This window comes from Drosophila simulans, chromosome 3R (assembly GCF_016746395.2).
Source record: "Drosophila simulans strain w501 chromosome 3R, Prin_Dsim_3.1, whole genome shotgun sequence".
In the NCBI taxonomy this organism is placed as follows: Eukaryota; Metazoa; Arthropoda; class Insecta; order Diptera; family Drosophilidae; genus Drosophila; species Drosophila simulans.
The window spans coordinates 2,631,526-2,650,823 of NC_052523.2; the positions used below are offsets into that span (position 1 = coordinate 2,631,526).

Consider the following 19,298-nt stretch of genomic DNA (forward strand, 5'->3'; position numbering starts at 1 on the left):
GGATTTTATTAACTGCTTCTCTCTGGGCCCGGCCCATTGAGCCGATGGCCAGGCTAAGCCGAAATTTAAACTAACACACACACACGATAGTAGAAATTTGCACACATATCGCTCGCCTCGAAGCAAAGCATCCCAGATAAGAATCGGGAAAAAGTCTAGCTGGTAAAATGTATGTCCTCTCCCTCCGAAAAGAACATAACAATAGTCGGTGAGCAGGAAAATTGAGGCAGTTAATGGGGAACACCTCCTTCCCCTTGCACCTACACCTGTAGGAAACTGAGGCCAAGGACTCCGCCCCGAAAAAGCATCCTTCGAGGCGGTATCCCTCTGCTGGCACTCACAAAGAAATTGAAAAATGCTCCGGAATGAATCAAAGTGAAAAACGAATGTGCGAGACAGAGCCACAGAGCAGCAGACAGGAGGGACTCAGCTCCCGATGTGAGATGTGCCATGTTGAATGTTGGTTGTTCGATGGCGATGTGCGATGGTGATGTGTGTGCTGCGTCCGCCTAACGAGCGAATCGTGTTCGATAAATATTTACCAGTCAGTCGTAGCGGCCCTGAACCACCGAAGGAGTCGGAGGAATCCGCCCCAGATGCGGGCGATGGAGAGGGAGCCACTGCTGAGACATCCATGCGGGCAAGGGCCCAGTGACACACTTGCCGAAAAGTCTGACGAAAGTATGGGCATATTCGTCGAATCGCTTCTCAACACGTCTTAAGATATTAATACTGTATGATTCAAAGTGGGCCAGGAATACAATTCATTTTATACTTAGGTACAACTACTTCCTCAGCTAAAAATAAAACAAGATGTTTTTATAGCCTACCTTTGATACTGACATAAAATTGACCGATCTTCAAAGTGAAACAGGTATTTCAGAGTTTTGAATTCTTTAGAATGACTGTAACAGAGTGCATTATCTTAATATTAGTTAAAGTCTAGGCTAGAAGCCTGAAGTGTAGATTTAGGAGGAATATTCCCGACATCTCCTACTTTTTCTGCCAGTTGAGTGACTCTTTTGAATCCATGGCGAATCCCGAGCCGTCCATCAGCTGCTTGCTTAGCTAATACCGCGTCGGCAGTGCCTTTGCATCCGTGCATCTATTCGGATTCGCGTCTATGAAATATTCATTCATTTGCAGTTCACTCCGGAGAATCGGTTCATGATGTTCTCCGCTGATACTGTGGCTCCTCCTGCCCCTGGACCCTCTGGTTCTGTTTTCGCTGCTGGTGGTGGTGGAGTGGGCAGTGGAGGAGGGCCAGCACCCCAACTCATGCCACGATTTATGAGCGCCCAGTGTGTGCTTTAATAGTTCGCAACTGAATTAATTGGCTGCTGCGCCAGAGGCGCGAGATGAGCCGGCGATAGATCCGGACATGTATTTACCATATATTCCGCACTTGCCATTAAAATAATTTAATCAAAATGTTGTTCGCCGTGGCCCAATGCATCCCACAAGGCGCCGGGCGAGATACAGATTTCGATAAAGGCGGATGGCTCGATGGCTGTCGAGGAGATATATCTTTATAGAGCACATGTGCCGCCCGTCTTCGGGTGTGAAAGTGGGTATGTGGGCGGGGAGCATAAATTTTAATCAATTCTTTGCTTACTTTTGCTATCTCTTGGCCGCACTTGCCTTTTTATTTTATTTACTGCTCGGAGTGCGCAGCTCTCGAATTGCTATGCACTTTCCTTTTTTCGGCGCCAATCCTTGAGGTGAGCTTATACACTTTTTTGGTGATTTTGTAACTTTCAAGACATTAAAGCCTCGGCAAAAGAAAAACAACCAGTTTTCATCAATATCCTTCTAGCAATGGGTATGACGTCCCCAATAACCAAAATTGTTCCATCATTATTAATTGCGTGCAAATACTAATTGATTAATTGCCATTTTCTAACGTTTATTTTATGTATGCCAGCAATTTGTATACATATTTCAAGAACTTGAAAATAATTTTTGATTTATTATCATTCATATCTAATGCCTTATCTCTCTTATCTTTTAGGCTGCATTGCCTGTTATCAGTAAGCGTATCCATACTTCTTGGCCAAAACACTGTTACGTACTTTTTTAGTGCGAGACTGCAGAACGAACACAGCTGATTGTAACGGAGGCAGATTAAAACTTATGCACACACTCAGCGCCAGTTGCTGTGTTCCCGGCTCCGGATCTTCGGATCCTGGGAGTGCGACTTAGACTGGCCGTAATGTGAGCCACGCTAGTTTTATGGCAGTCAGACAAATGGGCAAATGGGTTACGGCAACACGGAGCCCAGTGACAATAAAAAATGTAACTAACCGCCGCCGCCACTCCGGTCGAGGCATTGTAAATGCTTTATGAGCCTTCGGAGTGCCATAATTTTCACTTAATAATCCGTTGAGTAGCTGTCCGTGATTTGTGGCCATCCCGATTCGACCCGATTTGCCGGGAACATAGCTGAACGGCGGGGCAGAGCATGGACTACGGATGCGGACAGTAGAGTCGGGGAAATAAAACAAGGGCGCCGAACAGCAGTGTAATGAGCTGCGGGAGCGGTGGCCAAAACAATTTGAAAGTTTTTGCCAAAACATAATGTGTGGCTAATTTTATTTGTCGCCAATTGGGAGCGATGCCGCCGTCCGCTTGACACACTAATTTATAGTGAGCCAGAGCTCCAGACCACCTGTTCCCGGCTCCGGGTATTGCTTTTAGATACTCGTATTCCCCGGGACCGACTACGGGAGCACCACGAAATATGGCAAAATAATAATGCACAACCCACACCTCCGCCGGCGCCAGGCGCAAAAAATCTTTAATGACCAAATTGCACATGAAATTGCGCGCATAAACTAATTACCGCGGATAAAGTTTAACAAAGGCAGCGCAATTGTGTGGTGTTTCCGTACACTCGAAAGAATTTTTAGAACTTTAAATAGAATGACGGAAATATTGTTTTCTGTGTAAAGTGAAAACATATTTTATAAAGTTTTTTTAATTTAATAAATACCTATACGAGATCATGAACTTATCTTGCCGAATGTAATGTGTAGTGGTTAACCTTATGTACAACACATTTTTCTCAGTGCACTGTTCAGTTCTGGCAACAGCTTAACTGGAGGGCGACCAGCTGGGTAATGGCGCAAAGCGAATCCCGGTTCGAGCCCAGAGTCCTGCGAATCGGCTGCCATCCCGCTGCTTTTGGCCACCAGTCGGCACTCATATGACGTGGCCACCGTTTGTCAGCATTACCGGTATTTACAATATATATTTTAATATTTTCGGGGCCCGCACTCTCAGCCAGGCCGCCTCCATCTCCAATCCCTGTGTGTTACTGTGCCAAATTGTTTATGAAAAATTGCGTATGACGACGCCGTCGCTGGCCCATAAATCAAGCCGCCTTGGCCGAGGATTTGGGCCAGCAGCTCGACGGTGGCTCCGCTCGGTAATTACAATGTAGCCGCCTGTGAATTTAACGATCTGGGGGACTTCGGGAGGCGGAAGCCCAACAATCCCACCCACTTCCGTCCGGAGTCCCATTCCCATCAGAAAAGAAAGGGTTCTCCGTCGGTCAGTTCGGTTGGTCAGCGGGTTGCCGGTTGGGCATTCGGGGCGGCATGTTAACAAAAGTGTGAGCCAAGTGGAAAATAACATTAAAAGGGCCATAACAATAACTAACAAAGACACCAAAAGCAAATGGCAATGCCGAATGGCTGGCTAACTGGCAAAGGGGCCAGGACGCTTTCCACCAGCTATTCCACTTTTCCCGCTTTCCCAGCTCGACCAGGAGCAGGCCGACAAAAATTAAATGGCGCGAGAAAATTGCATGGTCGGTGTGGTGCAAAAAGAGAAAAGCCGGTTTACATAATTGCCCGGAGCCAGAAGACGCACTTGGATAAAAAATCGGCACTTAAAGACCAGCATGTACAACGGAAGTACTTATGTACCGAAAGTTTTGTTCATAAAATCCATTTTCAAATAAAATCAAATCACAATATTGGATCGCTTTTTATCTGGCATATAATAAAATCTGGACATTAGGAACTAAAATCTATATTGCTGATATTAATTTATACCTTTAGTAGGTTATTTTAAAGGATAGTTAGTATCAGGATCTTAGTATTAACATTTTGTGATTTAATTTTTGTTTGATTGCGTTGTAATAATACAGTTTTTATACACTGAAAATCATTCTTGTATTTCTTGATTTTCTCGTTTGAGTTTCTTAATAGTACTTTATTTCTGGGAACTCATTTAAAACGATTATTTCTTATCTTTTCTACCTCATGATGAATTTTTCTCAGTGCATACTCGGCAGACTTGATGCATAAGCCACTGGCTGAGGTCCGGACTGAAAAGCAATCGTTGCTACAGCGCTCGTGTGCATACATACATCGTACATGGGCCTACAGAGAGCCAGAGCCTCTATAATATTTAACTATTTCCTGAAATATACACTCTTTGTCTTGGCCAGCTCTGCGGTGGCATAGTTTTGGCTGCTCCTTTGCGTTAGTTGGGCAGTAAGTCACTTTCCCAGAAGGCTGCAGAGCAATGGTCCGGCTGATGTGGTAATAAAAGACATTTTGGGCGGGCAATCCAAACAGGAACAATCATCTGGGTTGGGCTTAGCCTAGCACCTAACTGCTCCTCCATGTGGGCTGGCAGCCCTGGAGAAAGTACGCCAAAAAGTATGCAACGCAATCAGCGAATTTCCAAATTAATTTTAAGCGCCGCCAAACATTCAAGAGGCTGCAGCATTTAACCGAGCGCAAAGTAGGTATTAGGCTTTGCATACTTTGCGGTTCAATTGCAAATTAATGAAACATTAAAGCGCTAAACTGGTTTAATTGCATCTGAAATATATGCTCTGCACTTCAGGCAAACAATTTATTTATCGGCAAATATTGGTTTGCTCTTGGTGAAATATTTCATCGGTCCGACCAACATTCTAGCCACCCAGAATATGTATTATCCTCCTTTATATCGCACACATACATTATAGATGAGATTAGACGAAAACATAGTGGCTCCTTGGTTGACTTTATATTTATTGCTGAATTCTTGTTGGTTTTGATTGTTGTACTAGCTTAAAATTGACGAACTTATACATAATTATTCAAAAACTTAAATGTTCTCATTGGGATTCACCGATAAAACAAACATTTATTGACCTAAAAATTACCTAGTATATAACTTACCGCTTTATAAAAATGGTTATTTGACACATTATCAGGCGTTGAAAGAAAAATAAATGCGTCTAAGCAAATTAATTAGAGCTTACAATTCTTAGCAAAGTATTTAGCCCAAATTTTCCCATTCCGCATATGATAGTCAGTGCCCCTTTGTGTAGAAATCTTAAGTACGGAAAAATGTTAAGTGATTGCTACTATTTCCTCCCCCACTATTTCCTCGCAAATGGAAACACAGAGCCCTGGTACGGATTAGCTATTTACTACTTAGGCCTAGCATATTCCGAGAGTATTGGATTTTGGTGGCTTAGACTAACTGGGCTTACGACTACTAGAACTGGGACTCGGACTCAGCAGTTGTGGCACTTGACCAGGCCCACCTCGTCGCAGTTCATGCACTTGAGGGCCACGAACTCGGCAGTGAAGTGGTTGCGGTGCACGGACTTCTTGGACCCGTTGCAGGAGGGGCAGGGCAGCAGGCGGTAGCCGCCGCAGGTCTGGCAGGTGTAGGTGCTGGCCATCGACTTGTACGGCTTGAGCAGCTGCCTCAGCTCGCCGGACTCGTTCAGCCGCTCCACGGTCTCGGCGTCCCCGATGTACTGGCCCTCGACGTACAGTTGTGGCACCCGCACCTGACCGCTCTGCATCCGCTGGCGCATCTCCGCCTGGTACTCCACGCTCATGAAGACGTCCCGCTCCTCGAACTTGACCAGCAGGGTGCGCAGGATCTGCTTGACGTTGGCACACTTCGTGTAGGTTTCCCGGATGATGCCCATGCTGGTGGTGTACAGCACCACCTTGCCCAGGTCTTTCTCCTTGAAGTTCTGCGGGGCGAGAGGAATGGAAGTGAAAAAGCAGATCACAGATTAGTTCGAGTTCTGGTTTGGCGTTCGGCGCGGACCGAGATGATGAAAAGCAGGCCACCGAAAACTGGAAACTGGCCCGCCATTCGCCACAGAGTGCGGATTTCGAAGTCTGCCATGGCCAGGCAAGAATGGCAATGCCAAATTGGGTCTCTACCGGCTGAGGATGAAGGCCAACCGCAGACAAAGGCGATGCGGAAGCCGCTGTGCAGGCATGGCATAGAGGTTTTAGCATTCCAAACACGATATTCTACGGTTGACTGTTGCTTATGTTCGGGTAACCAATGCACTTAAATTCTATTTTTAACCTAACAGAGTGTTTCAATTGATTTTAAAGTGTGTGCTCCGAAAACGAGTCATTCAGATGGTTACATAGAATGGTACTGTGTGATGTGTAATATTTTTGTATAAGTTGTTACAACATTTTTGAACATTTAGACCGCAGATATCTTAAGTGCGTAATGACCAAACATTTTATAATATTATAGTATTTGCTAAATATACAACAAAAATTATTGCTTTTTGTTACCTATCATTGACAAAAGCATCCCAACCAATTTTCGAATGCAATTGCTCCTGACATGAAAAAATAAGATTTCCTGTCTGGCTGACTTTAATTTCCGACATTATTGGATCAGCTAACATTAGAGAGTTTTATCGAATTAATAATATAGTATTTTGTATTTTAAAGCCCGCTGTGGAATATTTGCGTCTTTCGTGCCAATTAAGAATTAACAGTGCTTTATTTTCATTTCGAGTGTTCCCAAAACTGAATAGCCAGCACTTGCGGCTAGAATCAGGTCTTGGCCATAAACCGACAAGGCAGCTTGGAATTCGGGGGCTGAAAACTGGTTGGAAATTGCATTTCGAACCGAGCCTGGTGGAAAACTCGGCTCTCTCTGCCAGGCTTTGGGTTCATTAGCTCGGGGCTTGGACTCACGTAACCCGACTCCGCAGCTCCGCAACTCTGCATGTCACTCAAAATCCTATTAATCAATACAATTAAGCAATAATAGGAAAACTGCTAGGCAATCGACGTCGCCAGCCAGCAGAGTCACAATGGAAACCTGGAATGTTTTCCCGACAATTTATGATGTCTTATTTTGTAAGCGAAACCGGTTCGCAGCTGGGTTCGCTCATTTCATTTGACAATTAACATTTCCGTTAGTTGGCCAACTTTGGTGGCGTCTGCTTTGGCTAATGAACCAAGTCGGTCCGAACCGAACCGAACCAATCCGATCTGATCCCGGTTCCCCCACCTGCACTACTGCTGTGGTATCAATGAACCGTGCAGATGCGTTTTGTACACATAAATAAAAGGTTGAGAAATCTCGAATGACGTTTTCAATAGGTGTTGATTTAAAAGAAAAAGAATGCATTTTTGACAATGGAGTTATGAAGACCATTAATGAAGACTAGTGGTTTAAATAGCAACCTGCTCAAAATATATTTAAATTTGTATTCATTATAATATAAATAGTACAAGACAACCATTTTATTGGTGCAACTGATCTGCGGTATTGTTTTTTGTTCATTCCCAAATGAAGTTCCCAAAGAATCTATTCTTGTATTGACTCGAAGGCTCATCTCGTAGGTTAATAACAATTTCATAATTGAAATTAGCGAATAATTACTTATTCTCCCTGTATGTGCTCTCGAAACCGGTGAGACGAGAATTTGCATACCAAGAAGAAGGAAAAGACTGGAGAATTAATGAGCTGGTAGAGGCAGGGAAATGGAAAATGCACACATACACACAGCCAGAGTCGGAGTCGAAGTCGGAGCCAAAAAACACAGCATTCCAAGAGAGATGCAGCTGCAAGTGCCGTTGTCAACGATAAACGACAAAAGCGAGAAAAATATTTCACGACAAAACTGAGGAAAAGTTCAAAGCCACGCAGCACGAACCGAATCGACAATAAACAACTGGCTGGCTGACAAACAAACAACTAGCTGCGGTCAAATGGAAAGTCAACTCCAGCCAGCTCCAAGTGAACGTTGCCGAGCTGTTTTTCCAATTCAATTCCACCGATTGTCTTCTGGCGAAAAGAAAAGCCCCCAAGCTAATAAGCCACCAAGTGATGATGATGGTGGTGGTGGTAACCCCCCTCCGTCAGTGGTTCAATGTCAGCTCGAGCTGATGATTTGCATTGCCAAAAACATAAACACGGTGGCAATTAACAATTACCACACGTGATTTGCACGGTTGACCTCAGCGGCGTCGCGACTTTTGTCACATCAACGCGAGCAACAGCAGCAGCAACAGCAGCAGCATCAGCAGCAGTCGCAGCAGCAGCAGCAACATCTACCGCAGCAGCAGCAACTGCTACATATAAGTGGACAAAAGAGAAAGCAGGTCACTTGTATGGCCAAGAGCCAGCGCTGGAGTGATTGGCAATCGAAGAGTTGGGCAACAGCCACATCGAGATGGAGGCTAATGCCAAGCCAGCAGATACTGCTGATGCTTCTCGAAGGTGACAAAGTGAGTTGTGTGTTTTCCGAGCCGAGCACCCAGCTCCAGCAACTCCAATTTGTGGCCAATCGGCCATCGAAAATTCGGTGAGCGCTCTAATTATGGCTTGCAGCAATGCGCTGAAAAGGTTCGGAAGGGGGTACCAAAAAATAGAAAAAGGGTGGAAGAAAAGGCCAAGACAACGCTGGCCCAGCTTTTCACTTTCGATTTTACTGCTCTGCATACCGGCTGCATTGTAATTAGCAGCATCTCACTTTCCTCATTGTGGCATTCGAATGCTTCCTCCTGCCCGAATCATTTGCTCATTTGCATGCGAGCCGCTATAAGGCCATAAAACATTTCTATTCAGTTAGCATCCAATCCACCTAAGTTATGCCGATCCGCCGTTGTTTCTAGTCCGCCGAGCAGACCAGCTATCATTCCATCAATTCATCAGGTTCAGAAAGTGAAAAGCCACGGAGTCGCAGGCCGAAACGCGAAGCAAAACAATTAATGTGATCTAAAATCTGCTCATTAAATTAGATAAAGGGAAATCTCGGAGCGGGCAACTAATAAAAGCTAAAAACCATAAAAACAACATCGTGCCCAAGCAGAAGTGTGTATTTGGACTAGAAGAGATTTCTACTCCCGTCACGGTTGATAAAGGCAAAACGGGAGGAAAGCGCTCGGAAAGCCGGAAAAACGATTGAGCGATACGAGTAATCCGTCAAACGGGGACAGGTTTCCGATCCTAAATGGCGTTTGGTGTGGAAAGACTCGAAATCAATGACAACTATTTCGAAACCCTAGTTCGAGCCGCGATTTGGGAAGGGGAATTCCTAATGGCGGCAATTCAGTTAATTTGAGACATTAAACTCAAAATTTGTTTGATTTCTGATGATGACTCTGAAGACGCAATCGAAATACTAGAAAGCTATGTGGGCAATTATAAGTCGCATTCAATCATGATGTTGATACATAAGAGTTAATACCTAGCATGTAGAGGAATGCTTCGGTATTAGTTTACTAGAGACTAGAAAGCTTTTTAGCCAAAATGGTAAATAAAACTAAATTTAAAAATTTATTTATGGTGGTATATTTTCATCAGAAGGCTGAATATTCAATTAATTTATCAAGAGATTTCGATAGTGCTAATAAATTCCACAGGCTTTGACGATCTTCAATCAAAATGCTAGAAAGCTAGAAACACACTCACACCAACAACCATAAATCAGCGCAGAGATATTGATTTATCAAGTGAATAAATTAAGATCGCTTCATGCAAATCTAGTTCCGAGAACACGCCTCGGCTCGGAATAGAAACTATCACTAATCCCGCTTTTGCGATGACAACTCCACTTAGCTCCATTGTCTCCGCGGAATTAGCTTTTTCTTTTTATTTGTTTTCCAGCCCCAACTCCCAACTGCCCGACATTAACTGCGATTAGTCGTGTCAATCCCGCTCCCAAACTACATGTCGCTGGGAACGACGGGCTAAAACAAACGCGACTTGGCCAAGACGATTTCTGGCCAACTGACTATCTGGGCAAGTTGTAAACGCGCGCTAAGCGAATACAAAACGACATCGGCGGAGACAAAATAAGCCACTTAACGGTTTCCATTATAATTGAAGAAGAAACCGGCGAAGACGCTGAAAGCGCAGCTGGTTTCCCAGATCTCGGGGCTTCCGAGGGGCGATGGGGAACCACGAGCTGTTCATTAGATTACGGGCAAATACGAAACACGAAATACGAAATGTGAAAGATACTCGTATATTGAAAAGCCACAGCCACACATCGGCCGCCGCAATTGTTGGCCAGCACTTTCTCCATTTCAGCCAACTGAAATGCCGAAATGCTGAGATGCAGACAATTGGCAAGATGCTCGCACCGAGCCAATTGCATAATTTGGGCGAGCAGGTGACTCAACGCCACTGGAGGCCTGTGCCGACGCCCATCAGCGTGGGAACCGAATAACCATCGATATCTGAATATTCATATCGGTACTCATAACCACAGCAGAGGTCAATATTTTAGTAAGGTCTACTGATATCGTTGCATCGAGTCATATGAGCGGCTTAAATATATATATGCTGCTCTTGTTAGATCCGAAGATCAAATAATTTTTTTTTTAAATAAACTTTAGCTCAAGAAGCTACCTATAAAAGTTATATAACTAATATAATTATACGGTCTCTTAGTTTATGATTCAGTATGTGCTAAAATGTTAAATCAAGTATTATTAATTAATTAATTAGTTAAACCCACATGAACATAACAGAACATAAAAATGTAAAAAACTAATTAAAACAAGACAGAACGTTAAAATCGACTTCCTCGACTATAAGATACCCCTTAGTCAGCTAGTGGGAGTGCTGGTGGGCGTAAAATACCGATATTTCGACATTATAATGGTAAACAGATGGTCGACATGGCTTTTGTTCCTGATCTACTCTTGTTCACCTGTTAAATACTTTTAAACGAATTTAGTATAACTTTTCCTCAAGGGTTATACGAATTAAATTTATATCACCCCTCAAATAACCTGGAAAGAGATTGCATCTTTCAGTTGTTACGACGTTAACGACTTCTTTTTACTTGCATTTTTAATTGCAAAGAAAATGTTATTAATCCGATATGAGATTTCTGTGTAGCAACTAGATGCAGATAGTTACCATTTCTTGAATGTAAGTTTAAGACTGTGATTAGTAAACCGGTATTTAGGGGTATGCATCTGATAGGCAATCAGTCGACTCTGACCTGAGCAGTATTTCAATGTTGTACGCATCACATCCCGTTATCCAATCATACATCCCCATACCATCCCATCCCATCCCAACATGATCCTGGAACTCACCTTGGCATTGGGCTGCTGCTGGAGCTGCAAGAACGTGGCTATTCCATTGCGCACACGGTTCTTGACGCCCCGCACCGTTCCCTTGGCCGATCGGATGGTGGACTGGGTGGAACTGGCCCCACATCGCACGTCCCGATAGCCGGCGAAGAGGTCTTGCTGTTCCGTTAGGATCCCGGTCTCGGATCCCGCCTCCGATCCCGCTCCCGTGGAGTGATCCGCCTCGTCGCCACTTCTCGCGCTTCTCGCGCCGAAGTTCTCGTGCTCGTTGATGTGAAAGCTGTAGTATTGGTCGTCAGCATACTTGTAATTGATATTGCCGCGGTGTCCGCCGATGTTGCTGCTGGCTGGCAGAGACTGCGAGGTGGCATCGATGCTGTCCAGCGTCTCCTCACCGGTTTGCACGAAGTTGGCCCGCTCCACGGCGGCCCGCAGCTCCTCGATTTTGTCCTCGCTCAGCGACTCGCGGGCCAGTCGAAACGGACTGGGTTTCTCCGGAATCTTGTCGGGCACCTGGATCTTCTCCTCATCCTCTGGCTGCGAGAACTGCACCACATACTCGGTGCTCCTCCGGTCCCGTATATCGCGGAGCAGGCTGTCGGGGAGCAGGGCACCCAGGACCCGCAAGGACTTCTGTCGCTGCCGCTGGCCACTTGGCTGGGAGGCGGACTGTCGCACGTACTCCGTGCTGCTGCCGTGCATGGAGTCGCTGCCCAGCGAGGAGGGGCCACTCTCCTCGCTGTCATCCGGTTTGGTGGGCAATCCGGTGCTCTCCAGGTCACTGCCATTGCCACTGTCCGCGGTCTCACAGTGGGCCGCGTACTGCTGATACTGGTCCATGAAGAGACCGCCCGCGTTACCGCCCTTGCTCACAGGGGGCGTGGCCAGCACCATATCGATGATCACTTATCTGGCTATCTAGAATCTGCGGAATAAGCCGACTTTCGGCTGGCACTGTACTGTATTGGCTTTTATCGGCTTGGCCCAGGAAAATGCAAGCGTTCAATGACTCTGACGGCCGTTGCACCCGAGACGTCGCATGTCTTTATGCTTCAGATATCGTCGTTAGACTGGCCCGACTTTTTCTGGCCAAGATGGCAAGCCAGAGCTGCGATCGCTCCACTCCACTCAGCTCTCTCTCTCTATCTTATTCGCTCTTCGGGCCACTTTATTCAGCTCTCAGCTGGAGATTCAGCAACTCCGCGGTGGCTTTCTTTCGGCCAGATTGCACCTCCGCCGCGCGTTATTAGATTTGGTAATTTAGAGCCCGTTGCCGGGCTCAAATTGTTTGTCATTAGCCGGGGAAGAAGTTTCTGGCCGCCTCGCGAATTAGCAATTGGCCTACAGAGCCGGGAGCAGCAGCTGCCAAAGTTGGCATGACGCCTGCGCGTGACTGTGACGCGATCCAATCCAACTGGGAAATGTAGTAAGCCCGATCGCTTGGCCAGATTGGAGTTCCGAGATCGCAGAACCGTAAGAACGCGAGTTAGCGGAGACTCTAGCAGCGCCTATTAAATAATATTTCAATTAGGGGTCCCATCATCGCTGGAACTTGACCTAGTTGACCCACTTTTTCGGTTAGCGGTTGGTCGCTAATTGATTTGGCAGCAGTAGTCGAGAGCCTATAAATAACAAAATGTTTTCTCTTGTAAAATTAGTATTAACTGGACTCCTTGGAAACATCAAGCATTAAAAGTATAAATAAGTTAGCTTAAGAATGTTTAGGTGAGCACAGATTTTGTGGAGCTGTTATTAAGCTACTTAAATATCGTTGTGCATTTAACTGTTAAGATTTATGTTAAACTAATAAAATAAAACTTGTTAACCATATAATGATATTAATTAATTTAATAGCATGTGCCAAGCATTGAAACCAAATTCATGCACGTATTAGAGAGTTGAATTGATTTTCGTTGTTTGTTCTTCGCTTGGTTTTTAAAGCTATTTTATACATTTTAATTTAAAATCTGCAAATTGGTAAGAATTTAACCTTCCCAAATACCTTGTAAGCGCCTCTACTAATCTCTAGAATGTCCAATTAACACCTTAAGTGAGCGAGATGTGCATTAAAAAGCATGTTGCCACGATTATAGACACCTAAATCAGTATATAGCGATTATTCAACCAAATAGTCCATGGTATTTCGGACTATCTCAACACACTGTGCGTGACAATTTTCCGAATTTTTTATTGAATGAGTCGCCGTCATCGACGCAGCTTATCCACCGCATCTCGGACAACTTCCTGTCCAGATAGCAAAGGTTACAGTAACTCATTCAGTCGTCAGTGAAAATGTGCGGCCAGCATGAGTTGGCCAATAAAGAATGTCTGATGTGCATTTTCCCCAAACTCCCTCCCTCACTCACTCACTTATTTTTATTTATGCCACAATTCTGGCTGAGGATGAGCGCGTTATCGGCTTAGAGAAACGAGCGGAAAAGATACTAACTATAAAGCTGTCGCCGCGCAATCTATGCAAATGGCAACTGGGGCTTATCTCGCGGCTTTCCGAAATCGGCCGAGTATCACGTAGCCGCAGAGTCTGCACCCCGCACTTTGTGAGCATCTAATTGACGCGTCGGGCGGCGCTATCAATAGAGCGAATCCGGGCAATCGAAGCATCTACATCTATCGACTGTGACAAATTTCGCAGAATGCCGATGCCAAGCGTGTTTATCGCGTAATGTGATGTCTGCAGAATTTCGGGTCCGATAATACCATCAACCCGAGCTACTATGCATCAACTTTGGACGCGTGACTCCGGTGGCATATAAAAGGCCCGGACGCATCTTGATTGGCATTGAGTTTCGAAACTGACTCAGAACTGCAAGAACATGGCCGGGAGAAGGGTGATTGGTCTCTGTTTTGGAATACTCTTACAAGTGATGCTGGCGACCGCTGGCCAGGATCGGATGAGCATGCTCTGTTCCGACGACGACACACCAGCCTGTGCCCAGAGCCGCGAAAATGGAATGTACTTTTTGTTCGCCAACGAGTGTGACCTTCGGAAGGCCCAGCGGGGCAACCTCATGAATGGCCCCCTATGTGAGTACTATCTACCGGTAACAAAATAACGAAATAAATATTTTGAAATTTGGTCAACTTACGAGGAAAATCAAGAATAAGCTAATATTTATTTTGATTTGATATATCAGTACTCGAACATGTCGAAAAATAGCCTTCTAATTTCTGACCTTTTATTATATGTTCTGCTCAGATGACGTTACCCTCCGCTTCTGCTTTCCCAGCTGCGAATTTGAGTGCAGCTCAAGGTATCAGCCAGTTTGTGGGATCAGCTCAAAGTCGGGGGAACGGAAGACCTTCAGGAGTCGCTGCGAAATCCTGCGAACCGCTTGCATCTCCCGGTCAGACTGGATGGTCCATCAATGGGGAGTGTGTCCAAAAGCTAACGCGGTGCCCCAGAGCAGTGAAAAGCCGCCCGTGCCCGTGCCCTGCACCAGGATCTATCGACCTGTATGCGCCATGTACGCGGGTGTCAAGTCAACCTTTTCCAACGAGTGTTTGGTGAACGCGGAAAACATCAAGACCCAAAGAAGTGAGTTATATTAAAGCCTGAACTAATCTACTACAAATACGAAGTCGCATGAAGTACGAATATGCAAAATGTACCTCGTATCTCCTTATACGAGAACTGTAACAAAATTCGATAAGATAAACAATAATTTAACATGATTTTCTCCTGCCCAGACTGGCGCATCGTTTCCGAGGGTCTTTGTGGCGAGGACAGCACCAAGATGAAGCACAGTCGCAAGCAGAAGCCGAAGGCCAAGCCCAAGTCGGATGCGGAGCGCACCAAGCGGAGCCACAGAGGCACGAGGCTGTCCACTCAGGCGGAAGACTTCCAGATACCGGAGGACGCCGTGGAGATCTACGCTCCCTCGACCTTTCACACGCAGTTCATCAGCCAGTCTGGCGCCATGGAGAAGAGCTACTCGCTGCCCGCCAGGAAGCCCTATGTGGTGCTCCCCCCCAAATCGAAGCGGCGAATCACCACAAAGTCTTGTGTATTCGGCAATCAGCCCGTTTGCGGGAACTTAAGAGGCCAGAGTCGCACCTTTTCCAACGTGTGTGAACTCATGGAGTTTAGCCAAAAAGTCGGAAATGGTAAGTGTTTAATGGGTATTACATATATGCTGGGAATATTACAACCTCACACCTATATTTCGTTAAAGTCGCATTCTTAATATGGGTAAATCCTTCAATTTTGAACTTAATTAGGCTTTAAATCGATGACTATAATGATTCTATTATTTCTAAAATTTATATGGGCTATAAATCATAAGTCATAATTCTTACTTCTGCCTTAATCATTCTTTAACATACCATATTCAAATCGTTGGATTCTCCACAGCATGGACCATTGCCCACGATGGAGCCTGTCGCCGCTGCGATAAGACGTGCCCTACGGTGTATCAACCTATTTGTGCCACCAGAAACGGCATCAATCACACAATCGTCAACGAGTGCTATTTGGAGCGAGTGCGCTGCAAGGATCCAAAAAGCAGTAAGTTTGATCGGAGTATTTCTAAACCATTTTTAGATAATCTTGCAATGTAAACTTCTTCCAGTATGGAAGCTATCCCACAAAGGTGAGTGCGCCAAACCAGTGAGCAACCCACGGCACATTACCTCCACTGGTAAAAGTCGCCCAACGTCGTTGGTGCCAAGTGTTTTATACGGAAAGAGCACCACCACACCACGAAGCCGCTTCAGGAAACCAGTACGTAGGTTCACAACCACAAGGACTCCAACCACACCATACAAGCCACGTCAGCTGGCGATGACAAATTTCACGGCCACTTCGCCTTCCCTGGAAGCGAATAATCGCAAAATACGCAAAATTGAGCTAGCCGCTGCGGGATTTGTGGGCTTGGGTGCGTCAAGCGGGTCAAATTACCTGAGCTCTGAGGAAGATGCCTTCTGGTCCTCTGATGACAGTTGGCTGGTGCAGAAAACTCTCGAAAATGTCAAGGGCTTACTTGGCAATAAGCCTACTTCCTTTAAGAAGGCGCACGGTGAGAAGTACCCACTGTCCTATTGGATTGTCCCACCAAGGCAAACAAGTACTACCAGCACCACCACAGCTGCACCACCAGCTAAACTACCAGCTGTTCTCAGCATGGCATCCACGGAGCTATTGAATTTGGATTTTGGAAACCCTGCCGGCGCTTACGAAGAAGCTGATCACGAATCGATGCTCATACCGACCACTAAAGAGGACACCACCTCAACCTCAACCACGCCTGTGCCCAGCACCACTACTCCGCCCAACATCACCGAACCTTCAACCACTGAATTGCCCACGAGCGTTGACGTTGCCTCTGACTCGGCGGAAACGGTCAGTGAAGACTCCACCACTGATTTTGGAGAAACGACTTATCCAACGGGCTCAACGACTAGCAACGATTCCAGCACCTCAGATGCACCACAACCTTCGACCACAGAGGCGGAGGAGTTGAACAGCCAAACCACGGGGAGCGAGTCCACAACCACCGTGGCCTCCGACGAGCTGTCCACGACCACCTTGAATGCGGACTACGCGGCGGATGAGTCATTTACCGAGTCCAGTGGTCAGACCTCCATCTATGGGCTCGACAAGAACTCCTTGATCATGAGGTTGCTACGTGCCAGAAGTAACCAAAACGTGCTCATCTAGTTACGTAACTCTGTTAAACATATGTAGATTTAAGTTGTTGATTGCTTACGTTTCCAATAAATACAAGACTTAAATATACATACGTTCTATCTTTGCACATGGTTAATACTTAGAAAAAACAAAAATATGCAGAATTAATAGTAATAGTATTAACAGTAAGTATTCATTTATTTATAACTACCAAAACATCAATTCAGGCGGATGGAAAGAGTTCCTCTTGCATGATATATACAAACATATAATCAGGAAATCAAATTTCTGCAAGATAAGGGGCATATAAGGTTATGTAGCGTTCTATGTCGATTTATTTATTTTAAACAAATTAAGTTGAAAGGTTTGAAGAACAATTTTCGAAAGTTCTATTTAGTTATAACAAACAGCCTATAGGCAGGTAGAGACAAAGATGGACTGGTCGACATAAATCGAATCGGATGTTAATGCTGAATATCTATTATTTCGGTGAACTGGCTTTTTAAAATACATTTGCTTAAATTTATTTAACGATCGTTAGTTTTTACATTCTGTTTCAGAATTCGACTTTAAGCCTGCCGTTTCAGTTGAAGTTTCAGAGCTTATCCCGTTTATCCGAGATTTGCACCTTACATACCTTAAGGTATGACATATTACATTCTACATTCTACATCTTGCGGAAGCGAGGAGAATAACTTGTCCAGTAGCACCACTAGTATTTATGTGACTTTTCATCTAGATGGCGCTATTTGAGCAAGCACACATGCGAGTAAAACTACATGCGATGATGTAAACTCAAACCATTCGAATTCGCTTCACATACAGGCAAATTCTGTTTAATTTTACCAATCGAATTCGCTTCACATATAGTCGAATTCGGTTTTATTTTACATTATTACACGAGTTAAATTACGTGCGTACTTATATTTATTTATCCTTTGACTATAAATAAAGTAGATACCATCTGCGACATAAAGAACACTATTGTGCGCTCTTCTATATATACATATATATACGTTTAAAGCCTTCTTCAAGTTTTTATTTAGTAACATTAAATATTTCTACACTTCACTCGCCGGTAAATTGTTTCCAAAATTTTTTATGTCGCAGTTATATATAAGACTTTCGGGAACGGACTAGTTTCCGTAGAAACGGACATGACAATATCAACTGGACTACCGATCAGGAATATATATATATACTTTGGGCTGGAAATAATACAACCTCTGAAAGGGTATAAAACTGTAGAAATATGAAGAGATCACTTTGAAAAACTTATAGCTCCAGTTGCTTATATGGTGAATTTTTCAAATCGAAACAAATAATATTTGCTGACATTAGGATTCGGAGAAATAACAATAATTATTATATATATTTCTATAATTATTTAAAATATATCTTACATAATATATAATAGGATTAATATTAAAATGTTCTATAACGATTTCTATACCTTCTTACCGCAAACTAATTTATAAAGGAAATATATCGGATTCTTGCCTTCTAAACACTGCTTTGCAAAAAAACTTATTAATTTAATTTTCTCTTCTTGCAACAGGCTTAAAAATAACTGGTTACTTCTTAGATTTCACACCAGGTCACAGTCAATTTAGTATGTTTGTCGAGTTGACCCACACTACATACATGTGTTGCGTTCTTTACTTAACATTTTTTATTCCGTAAAATAATATGAAACTTTCGCGCACGATTTAATTACCCTCATTTTATCCTATGGAGCTCTACATTTAATAGCGCCTCTAATATCGACTTGCCAAGTTTTAAGTCTCGTTATTTTTTATCTTCATATTTTTGTATCCCAATAAAGGTCAATTAGGCGTGGTAATGGAATTCGCATTTGGTTTGGAGACATGCACTAAAACGGTTTGGCACCAAGCCAATCAGGCAGGGGCATCTAATCGGAAATTTCACTATCAAACTGGTCAAGGCCATAACCACGTTTTTACGACCCAGGACTGTCTGGTGGCCAACTTAGCATGGCCAGTGGCACCTTGACAATTATCAGCCCATCCGGCCACCTCTTCGGGCAGGCAAATGGTCCAAAAATCTTGGCACATCGGATTTGCTTAATTGCCTGGGCAATTTGGTCTCGGTTTCGGCCTCTCACCGCCTTTGTTAATTTCTCGTAAAAGTCGTTTCGAGCCGTGGATTGTGGTGCAAATCCGAAATCCTCGGAATACCCGCACGTTTGCGTGCTCCTCGTGATTTAATATGTAGGCATCAAATGGGGCAGGCAGTGGGGTGGGCTTTTGGTAATTGTTGTTAGCCGCTTGCCGGCCAAATATTTTCGATCC

The 19,298-nt window shown here is 44.4% G+C and overlaps 2 protein-coding genes across 2 annotated transcripts; one reads left to right on the forward strand and one right to left on the reverse strand.

The window, feature by feature from the left end:
- Positions 1-5,000: 5,000 nt before the first annotated feature.
- Positions 5,001-12,444, reverse strand: LOC6726923 (glutaredoxin domain-containing cysteine-rich protein CG31559). Its single transcript, XM_016175902.3, has 2 exons — positions 11,343-12,444; positions 5,001-5,995 (listed from the first exon to the last, which is right to left on the reverse strand). Exons 1-2 carry the CDS (start codon positions 12,231-12,233, stop codon positions 5,522-5,524), a joined length of 1,365 nt encoding a protein of 454 aa, XP_016033422.1. The 5' UTR covers positions 12,234-12,444; the 3' UTR covers positions 5,001-5,521.
- Positions 12,445-14,131: 1,687 nt separating this feature from the next.
- LOC6726925 lies at positions 14,132-17,094 on the forward strand. The gene is made up of 5 exons (XM_016176179.3): positions 14,132-14,384; positions 14,557-14,895; positions 15,048-15,464; positions 15,712-15,864; positions 15,929-17,094. The coding sequence occupies exons 1-5, from the start codon at positions 14,174-14,176 to the stop codon at positions 17,014-17,016; spliced, it is 2,208 nt and encodes a 735-aa protein (XP_016033423.1). The 5' UTR covers positions 14,132-14,173; the 3' UTR covers positions 17,017-17,094.
- Positions 17,095-19,298: the final 2,204 nt, after the last annotated feature.